This window comes from Amia ocellicauda, chromosome 6, assembly GCF_036373705.1.
Source record: "Amia ocellicauda isolate fAmiCal2 chromosome 6, fAmiCal2.hap1, whole genome shotgun sequence".
Lineage (NCBI taxonomy): Eukaryota > Metazoa > Chordata > Actinopteri > Amiiformes > Amiidae > Amia > Amia ocellicauda.
Window position 1 is genome coordinate 8,972,880 of NC_089855.1, and position 10,892 is coordinate 8,983,771.

At 46.8% G+C, this 10,892-nt stretch overlaps 1 protein-coding gene across 1 annotated transcript; it reads left to right on the forward strand.

The window, feature by feature from the left end:
- Nucleotides 1-1,893: 1,893 nt before the first annotated feature.
- pou1f1 (POU class 1 homeobox 1) lies at nt 1,894-9,964 on the forward strand. The gene is made up of 7 exons (XM_066707555.1): nt 1,894-2,035; nt 5,294-5,443; nt 6,365-6,463; nt 8,114-8,359; nt 8,722-8,886; nt 9,315-9,375; nt 9,728-9,964. The coding sequence occupies exons 1-7, from the start codon at nt 1,894-1,896 to the stop codon at nt 9,939-9,941; spliced, it is 1,077 nt and encodes a 358-aa protein (XP_066563652.1). The 3' UTR covers nt 9,942-9,964.
- Nucleotides 9,965-10,892: the final 928 nt, after the last annotated feature.

Sequence of the window (10,892 nt, forward strand, 5' to 3'; positions counted from 1 at the left end):
GTCTCCATTAGTGGAGATCAGACACCAGCCCCACTGGGAGCTCATTACCACCATGTCTGAAAACCCGACTTCAGAAACCAGACTGGCGAAACATTACACATCTCTTATCAGGGGTACTGGCGTGTGAGTTGCCTTGTAGAGATATCGAAAGTGCTGTGTAAACTAATTAGAGCGCTGCTCCGTCGACTTAGTCAGCAGAAGTCTTTGACAAGTGCTGAAACAGAAAGCATTGAGAAACTACATTCAGGGGCCCAAGGGAGTAAGAATGAAGCACAGATATCTCTTCGGGTGTGGAAAAGCCTAAAAGTCCACTTCATCTTGTGCTGCCCACCACCCCCAGCGACGCACCACCTTTCCCCGCCTCGTTCTGACTCTTTATGTGATGCGACTGATGTGTCGAACATATCATAAATTCCATTCGCTTTATCATTCGATACCCATCAGTGGCAGTTAAGCTCTTTTGTGACCGCGCTTCCAGCGGTGTCCCGTCAAGGAAACAGGTGGGAAGAAGAGATTGAGACAGATGCAGTGGCCCAGAAGGGTGAAGGACGGGTTTAAGATTCGACTGAGTGCGGATCACAGTGCCGACCCCTCACCCGCAGTGAGACACGTGTCTTTACCAATGCAAATCCAGAGCACAAAGCAGACAACATCCCATAATCCCACGGGGCCAGCTTCCCCAGGAGCACTGCAGCGGGCCTGATCTGGATGCAGACAGTTAGCTAATTATAATTAAACACCACAATTACCTTCTTAAACAAACAAGGTGTTGACCTCAGCCTCCTATAGGATTTCCTGATGAGAGGAGAGAGGTTAGAGGATAATTATAAAGCAGCCGCCTCCTCGGTGCTAATAAAGCAGGCTAGTGCTCATATTAATAAAGCATCAGCAAGCGTCGGGCGATGCGAGGGAGAGATGCATTTGCAAACAGGTGAGTGTGTAATTAAGGACACGAGAATGTGTGTTTGTTCTGTGCAACTCTGTGGGGGTTTCCTATGTAAAAAACATTCACATTTTCCTATGTACAGGGCTATTACACAATACATTCTGTCCGTTATTTTTCAGACATTTGCGGATGGGGAAGAGTTCCCAGAACCTGTTTTTCTGGCCCATCTCAGACCCTGCCTCTACTCTGAGGTCAGTCTATTCAACTCAGCGGACGTGAACGGAAGCAGTGATTTGCCGAGGCTAATTAATAACCTCTCCCTTATGTCTGAGTGACACTTTACTTTAAGTCAATTAAAAGGAGTAAAACACATCGCCCACCGCTGTGCCCTAATGCATATTTTGATCGCTGTTGTGAATGTTGTATGAAGGCTCCACAATGCATTTTTACAAGATGGTGCCGCTTCAACAAAACTGTGTGGAAAACATTTTGTTTTAACATTCCTCTTTTCAGGCCACAGTGGATTGAATCATATATTGTTTAGTGAACATTTATCTCTGGGAAAAGAATATTAAGGCTAAAAAAATGACAGCCAGTAAAAGTGGCAGATGCACATCAGTAAAATAGAAACACACAAGGCCCTCCTCCACATGTATTTATCAAAGACTGGATTGAGTGTCGGGTTTCCCTTTCCCCCTAATTGTCCTGCTCTGGCGGGGAGGGACTCGGTCTGATATGGCAATACCCCTGGGACCGGGATTAACATGGATGAGCAGCGCTATATAAATACCTGCACACGGTGAGCGTGTGCCACACCTGGCTCATGAGTTTATGCAGGGGCGGCTCTCAGAGGAGACGGAGAGAGTGAGCGAGAAGGACGTGGCTCCCCGGGTGTCCAGGTGAAGCTCTCCCAGCCGCAGGTAGGACCTCAGCCCTCATCCGTCGCGGCACAGCCCTGACAGCAGCGGAGCCGGGGCCCCCAGCGCGGCCCCTCTCTCCGGGAGGGAATGACGTGCCAGGCCTTCACCAGCGCGGACTCCTTCACTGCCCTCGCGGCTGACTCCTCCGCCCTGCCTCTGATCATGCACCACGCTGGCCCGGTCGACTGCCTGCCCGTCTCCAACCACACCACCAGCGTGGTCTCCGCAGGTACAGCACGGGGGGCCCCCGCCTTGCATGCCCTCGCCACGAACAGCATCACCACAAACACACACCCTTGCCACAGCATCACCACAAATACCATAGTCACACACACACCATTGCTACACACACCCTCGCTACACACCATCGCCACACACACTGTCTCCACACACGCACAGTCAACGACAGGGCCACAGCTAGGAGCCTGCCATCATCCCAGCAACGCTGCACACACTTTACAGCACTCGAACAGGAGCTGACTGACTGACTGACTGACTGATTGATTAACACTGACAACATATACTAGCTCCAGTGTACCCTGCTCAGGGTTGCTATTGTGTTCATTGTACACAGTGCAGTACAGTAGCGGTACGGCACACTGAGGTGTCTTGCTACACTTCAGCGCTACGTATCTGGTATTGTGTGTAGTAGTCTTTGTTAGGCTGAGACCTTCATGCACAGTTCCTCACAATCACACTTTAAAGTAGAATAGAGCAGAGTACAGCGGCACAGAAAGCAGAAAAGCTTGTAATGCAGTGCGTTACAGAGTGAGGCTCAATACTGAGAGCAACCAGCTGCTGGTGGTGCACGGGACATTGCTAAGGGTTTCCTCTGCTTTATTAGCAGGGTTGTTGGCGTGGATTATTACCCTTTTGGGATTTGTTCTGTCTCTAGATTTGGTAGGAAATGCCTTGATATTTCCTCCTCTTAATGGAAGATGAGTCTGTGTGTGTGGGTACTCAAAAGTTACTGCAAATCAATGTGTGGTGCATTAAGAAAGCTGTGTGTGTGTGTGTGTGTCTGTGTGCGTGATTGCGTGCACATTTATATGTGGGTATTATTTTAGTTTTCCTTTATTTCGCCAATTAAATGACCACGCAGGTCAGAATTTTTTATTTATTTCCCACTGTGAAAGATTAATAGAGTCCATCAGCGTTCACCGATTCACTTAAGTACTAGACATTTCCAATGTGTGAGAAATGTGAGTTTTTTATATTTAAATATGTGTTGTATGATGCGCCTGTAGGTCGTTAAAGTCATAAAAGGTGACCTGGCCTGACTATAGATTTACTACAATCGCAATTATAAAAAAGCCTGCTGGTTGAAACTGAATCGAGTCTTCGTTGTGTGTCATCGCCAGAGAAATTCACAACAAACATCTTCATACACTGCAGTACAGCTGAGTTAAAGCTAGTGTAGTAATGCCTAAGATGTATACCTGTTATGTAAAAAATGCCTGACTTGGTTTAGTCTGTAATGCATATCAGTAATAATCAGTTCAGATCAGTGATGAATGATTTTGTAAATTAGTAAATTATTGTACATTACCACCCTGAAGAGGAGAGAGCATTTATATTAGGAATAATTTATGTGATCAAGTTTATAAAAAAGTGAAGGCTTTTTAAAATAATGTGGCTCTACTGAACCTTGTTATTATTATTATTATTATTATTATTATTATTATTATTATTATTATTATTATTATTATTATTATTATTAAACCGTTTTAATTTACTGACAGACTCATTCGTGACAGCGCTGCTTAGCAGAAATTGAATGCACGGCACGTTGTGGGTTAGAAGAAATAATGAGAAATACCAAAAATGATTCATTTCCACTGATTGTACTGCGACAAAAGAGCCATCAATAACACTCCATGTCCTCCCATTCGCACAGTTCACGATTTAATACAATTTCAGAGCTTGACTCATATCGCAGGGATTTCAATCGCTTATCGAGGCATTTCGAGTGTGGATCTGTTTGGTTGTTGTTTCAAGGGAGTTCCCGATGGTGTGGTTTTGTTTGTAGTGGAGTTGAGAGAGAGTTTCGAGCCCGAAGTCTATCGGTCCAGGTGCCTACTAGCAGAACACACCACTTACTGTAATGGCTTTGACTAGATTAAATATTAAACCCTATTTACTGATGAGAGTTTAACACAGTGGAGAAACACGACCAACAGACGTGGAGAAAGGTGACAATAAGAACATTAGAGCATAAGAAAATGTCCAATCGAGAGGAGGCCATTCGCCCCATCGTGCTCGTTTGCTGTCCATTAATAACTAAGTGATCAAGGATCCTATCCAGTCTGTTTTTGAATCTTCCCAAATTGTCTCTTCAGCCACATCGCTGGGGAGTTTGTTCAGATTGTGACGCATCTCTGTGTAAAGAAGTGTCTCCTGTTTTCTGTCTTGAATGCCTTGAAGCCCAATTTCCATTTGTGTCCCCGGGTGCGTGTGTCCCTGCTGATCTGGAAAAGCTCCTCTGGTTTGATGTGGTCGATGCCCTTCATGATTTTGAAGACTTGAATCAAGTCCCCATGTAGTCTCCTCTGTTCCAGGGTGAAAAGGTTCAGTTCCTCAGTCTCTCAGTAGGACTTTCCCTTCAGACCTGGAATAAGTCTGGTTGCTCTCCTCTGAACTGCCTCTAGAGCAGCGATATCTTTCTTGAAGTGTGGAGCCCAGAACTGTCCACAGTATCCAGATGAGCTCTAACTAGTGCATTGTACAGTCTGAACATCACTGCCCTTGTTCTCAATTCTGCACTTTTGACAATATACCCTAACATTGTGTTTGCCTTTTTTATTGCTTCCCCACATTGTTTGGATGGAGAAAGTGAGGAGTCCACATAGACTCCCAGGTCTTTCTCTTGCGTTACTTCATATAGTTCTATTCCCCCATAGTGTAATTATAGTGGACATTTTTGTTTTATTTACACATAGACATTAAACAATCTAAACCAAAGGAAGGTTTCAAACCAGTGGAGGATTTTCAGCACATGAGTTTAGCTGTGTGCGTTGTGTGGGACGTCTCATCTTGCTTGTTGGCTCTTTCTAAATGAAAGGTTTCCAATTCCAGCACAATTACTGCATGCAGTGTTTAGTTTTCTATATTCCTAGTTTTCAATAATAGCACAGAGATATTCATCCAGAGTTTTATGCTGTGCTTTCAAGTTGGGAAGTGCCAATTACATTCATCCCTCAAAAGACCCCAGTGGTATCCTGTCTGGTCAAGGAGAAGTCTCTCCGGCTCCTCAACTCAGTGGACATACAGCAGAGATTGAATAGGGAAAGGAAGACACGTGTCTGTCAGTGCCCTGCTGAGAGACATGCCGTAACAGTTTCCAAACACATGATATTGCTTTGCTTAAATCATACTACCACCACTACTTAAAATAATAATAATACAATTATATTTTCAATTACCTGTAACAATAGTTGTGTTAATAAATGAACACACATATGGATGATGTGTGCCATATTCTCCACAGTGCCGTCCGGCCTGTCTCTGGTGCAGTCTTCCAAGCGCTCCCACATGCACCTGTCCTCCTCCGCGCTAAGCAGCACCCCGGCCGGCCTGCACTACTCTGTCCCACCCTGCCACTACAGCAACCAACAGACCACCTACGGCATGATGGCAGGTGAGTGCTTTGCGTAGTGTGTAGCCCCCAGAGGGCAGGACATTGGGGTGAGGGCACAGAGTGCAGAATACAGCACAGACCTCAGGATATAGGACACAGAGCACAGAATATATGCAAACACACCAACTAGCTGGACAAGACAAGAACCCCCGAAGTGGATCATCCAGATCGAGGGTGCTGTGCTCTGAGTGAGTCTCGGGTGGGGGATGCTTAAACATTAATATACGTACAGTTTATGGCCTGGGCTGGGGAGAAATCCTCACAACACATAAACAAACACACAAGTCATGGTCTGAACAATGCCATTGCCACTAAACTACTGATTCAAAACTCTCAGTAAAGCATCACGATGATTCACAGCACGGTCTGAAGCCAGGGATCTGCCCCAGGGCATCCAGTCAGTTATCCGAGTCTTTGTCAGCCCTCTGCTCTCCTACAGCCTGATATGTTTAAAGCGTCCCTGCAGACGAAGTGAACTGGTTGAGATTTGCCCACGTCAGAACTGCTGTTCCTAAAGGTCAACTAATTCTCTCTGCTTTGGAGACCTCAGGTGGATTTTGTTACTAATTAGTTATGAAGAGCTCTCAGTTCAGTGTGTAGAGCAGTATATTAACTGTAGTAACCTCAGATTATCATAACATTTCCTGTAGTTTATACACCTTGTAAATATTGCCTTGTGAACAGTTCTGACACTCATTACTTACTTCTACACAACAATAGTGAGGTGGCACGGTCCATAACTGTCCATCCATGCACAGCAGTCAGTATTGACTTGCCACTGTCACACCATTATAACGATGCACGTGCTAATTAGTTTGAGTCGACTCATTCTCTGTCTGTTATGATGCTCGAGCTTCGCCGCCCGTCAGTCAGTCAGGCGTCGAGTGCATCGTCCTGCTAATCCGGGTGTTCGATCCACAGCTCAGGAAATGCTCTCGGCCAGCATCTCCCAAACCAGGATCCTGCAGACCTGCAGCGTCCCCCACCCCAGCGTCGTCAACGGAGCCAACTCTCTGCAAGGTACGTCCAGCGCCCAGCTCACATCTGACACGTGGCCCAGAAACCAGCCGCAAACCCACTGCAGCTAAAGACCGGGCCCCCGACTGGCCCCTCACCAAAACCAGCTCAAGACCTCAATAAGTCTGAAGGCTGGTCACACATGGTTTGACAGTTAGTTTGCTGAGGTAGCTACTAATAGGGGACATCTCTCAAAGGCCTGTGTCCCTCACCAGCACTGAACTCGCATCGAGAGCAAACATGACTTCTCTCTGCCATTTTAAACCCTCGTTTTATTTTATTGTTTTTAACTGCAGTGAGTTACCTGTCACAGTTACAGATTCGTGTGTATATGATATATATTTAACCTCCAATGATTATAACTAATGAGAGGGTTGGATGTGGGAACCATGAATTAAATGCATGGTGTGAGTCATGCGTGGAAGATACTCGAGCAGCAGGCTCTGAGTAAAGGTCATACATGATCTGAAATGACTCACACCTTTACTTAGCCCCCTCTGGACGTGGTGGGAAGGTGGGCTCTGATGGTGGGCCCGTGTGATTGACATTACAGCCCACCTGTGGGGGGGCAGGGATGTGTAGTTTTGGTTTAAGTTAGATAATATTGCGTCTGCCTCCTTCAGTACCATGGAGGTGGTCAGACACAGGTGACAAGGGTCTCGTGAAACCCCCAGAAATGGATGGCAAACTAAACAGAAGCAATAATGGGTTCTGAGCTCGGTCCAGAGCCGGGCCACTCCAGACCTCCGGGGCCGGGATCCTACCGGCTTTATACCTTTCAATATCTGGAAAAAAAGGGGTTATTTGCCTTAAAAAGTAAGTCAAACCTAAGGTGGAAGGACAGCCCAAAACCGCTGGCTTTGACTTGCTCTCTGGGCATCTCTCTCTAAATACACTCCATGTAAATTAAAAGCGACAAATCAATTTTAAAAATAATTCCTGATCTTATAAAATCTCTCAAATCTGTGCCAGTTTTTTCTGAGTTTAGTAATGCAATACCGCCATCTAGTGACTGTCAATGGACCTGCAGTGTAATCTGACCACTAGGGGGGGCTGAGTGATTTTTGTATCCTTTAAATCCCAGTTATTATTCTTATGACATGCCATGAACACCACTTCAAGTTCTGATTAAATGGGGGAAATAAAGAGGGAGTGTCGGGGGACATTTACCCACAAGATGACGCTGTTTACCAGCTCACCACACAGCTCTGTGTGTATTGTTTTTCTCCGATCTGATGAGATGGCAGGGACGTGCAGTGTGAGTGAATCAGCGCTGTCCACTCTGCAGTCCTGAGAGCTGGAGTTTGAAATGTTAAAGATTTACAGTTTACAGTTTACAGTCCTTCAACGCACTTTACTGTCCTGTCATTGTCCGTCAGTGTATGGATGTGTCAGTGGTAGTGAGTAGCAGCACCTGTGGCTGCAGGAGAATGAGATGATGTCATGAGTAGAACTTCAGTCCCTCAGGTCCCTCCCTTGTCAGACAGCAAGGGGGCCAGAGTCTCTGTATGGGCCCTTAGGTGCCCCTGTTGACATTTTTAAGGACTGCAGAAACACTGTGACAAAAGGGCTCTCCTATCTGTGGAGGTGTTTAATTAGGGTGAGGCACAGATCAAAAACACAGACACTAAGGCCCTGTGTTTGTGTCCGCAGGCAGCCTGGCGCCCTGCCTGTACAAGTTCCCGGAGCACGGTCTGAGCGGCAGTTCCTGCGCTCTGGGCCACAGCTTCCCCCCGCTGCCCCCGGCCCTGCTGTCCGATGAGCCTGACCTGTCCGACTTCAAGCAGGAGCTGAGGAAGAAGAGCCAGCCGTCCGAGGAGCCGGTGGACATGGACTCGCCCCAGATCCGGGAGCTGGAGAGATTCGCCAATGACTTAAAGCTCAGGAGAATCAAACTAGGTGTGTTTCGCTCCTCACACGTTCTCTCTGTCTGCTCTCGGGTCCGGGGGCAGAAAAACGCAAAACACAAGCCAGCGCAGAACAGGCCTGAGAGGAAAGCCACTCTCCCCGTGCCATACCTTCATTAAAGACACAGCAGGCATTGTTTCTTAAGTGTTTCCTCAAATTTGTATTGAACGCCACGGGAATGTGCTTTGACACCAACAGTGCACTCATCCGTCTGCTTTCCTTCATTATTGTTTCATAAATCGAAATATAAAACATTAATAACACAACCTGAAGTGTATGTATATATATTTTATGCAGAAATCAGTTGTTGTCATCTACAGTATCCGGTACCCTCTCCTCTGCTCCTCTCCCAGGATACACCCAGACCAACGTGGGCGAGGCGCTGGCGGCGGTGCATGGCTCGGAGTTCAGCCAGACCACCATCTGCCGCTTCGAGAACCTGCAGCTCAGCTTCAAGAACGCCTGCAAGCTCAAGTCCATCCTGGCCAAGTGGCTGGAGGAGGCAGAGCAGGCTGGCGGTGAGATGCGCTGGGGGGACTGTGTGTCCCAGTTTCACAGCAGCCAGAGCCCATCAGAGCCAAAACCTGCCAGCCGAGGGACCGCCGCCATGGGGTTGGCAGGCTACCCGGGGGCTCCATTTGTGTTGTGTGAGGCCAGAAACGCGCATCCAGCAGGTTGTGCGGCTCAGCAGAAGCGCTGTGCTGCGATGCTGCTGCTCACAGGCAAACCCCCCCACTGTGCTGGGTGACATAGAGAGAGCACAGTTATTTAACTGGAGGGGAAAGACTTTAGTAGAGTTCAGTTACTGTGTAAAATAACAACAACAATGATATTAATAATAATAACAGTCACAATAGTTATAATAGTAGTAGCACCAACAATAGGAAGAAGAAAACTCCAGCTCCAGCTGAGGTGGTCTCAAGGTGTGTCTTGCTCTTTTCCACAGCCCTGTTCAACGAGAAGATTGGCATGAACGAGAGGAAGAGGAAACGCAGGACCACCATCAGGTATGGTGACATCACAGCCTGCAGGAAGAGGCGGGGTGGGGGGTGGTATTGCCTGGGCTTCTCATCCTTTCTGCTTTTCCACTGAAAGAGTTTAACAACACTGGGACAGCACGGCATGGGGCCGAGCTCAAGGTGTTCAGCTCTTCGAGGTTTGAGGATATGTTTGTAAGTCATGCAGGTCTGAGAACAGGAGCTGGACACTAGTGCTTTAGCGGGAGAGAAGGCCTTGAGAGAGGGGCACTGCTCCTGAAGATCTTACCCTTTGCGTTTCCTAGAAGCCTGGACGGTTACTCCTGCTTTTTTCTTTCTCTGGAAGTGGCTTGTGAAATATGATATTATCTGTTTTTCCCAGCCTGGCTGCGAAGGAGGCCCTGGAGAGGAACTTCGGGGAGAAGAGCAAGCCCTCCTCGCAGGAGATTGTGCGCATGGCCGAGGGGCTGCACCTGGAGAAGGAGGTGGTGAGGGTCTGGTTCTGCAACCGCCGGCAGAGGGAGAAGCGCGTGAAGACCAGCCTGCACCACAGCAACTTCCACTCCCTCGGCAAGGACCCCTCTGCCTGCAGATAGAGACGCACGCCGGCCAGATCTGCGTCCACCAGCGGGTTTAGCAATGAACGTTCAGAAAAGCTTGCCAACCTGGATCTGTCATCTGAGGTGAGAGCTGGGACCACCATAGTCCTGCTCCTCCACAGTCAGCTGAGGGGCTTTCATATAATTCAGTTACGTTTGTATAAGCTTTTTCTACTGAAAGGTTCAATCCTGCTGAGACCAGGGAGGAGCGTCACTGCATTGCTGCCACCGACCCCGTGCTCTTTCCTGGTTAGAGCTATGTTACTACTCTGAAACTGGGCTCTAGAGACACAGAAAGAGAGCTGGGGACATGGGGGGACAGCGTCCTGTGGACAGCAGCTTCAACCCAGATGTACTTCACAAAAAGGCTGTTCGATTTGAATGATTTTCTTGGTAATTTTCTTGGGTTTCTTAAAAAAGAGTGCAACTCCTTAACTCTAAACCCAAAAGCCCAGACAAGTGAAGTGTATCATCTGTACAAGACACACGTTGGGTTCCTGCTCATAATTGATATATTTAAATGCATTATTTTTAATTATTTTATGTGCACTTAACTTAAGTATTTATTTGATTGATTTAACAACAAGAAAAAGATGTGGCATTCGTGTTGCATTCAGTTTAGAGGAGAAAATGGTGAAAAGGAATAAAAAGACGCAGACTTCATATCTCACTCTGCAAAAACATCACAGAGATAATCGGATTTATCTGCGTGCCTCAGAAATGAAACAATTTCACATAATTTCACAGCGATTTCCATTAAAACTGTGGTCTGCAGCGATGTATGTCCAGTGTATTACTACTAATAATAATTATTATAATTCTGAAAATCCTCCACAATGTTTATGTAGAAATTATCAAAGAGCTGGAAATGCTGGACCATATCTGCTATTTTCCTTAAAAACATAAATCGCTAAGGAAATGACATAAGAAATTCAAACATTCAATCTG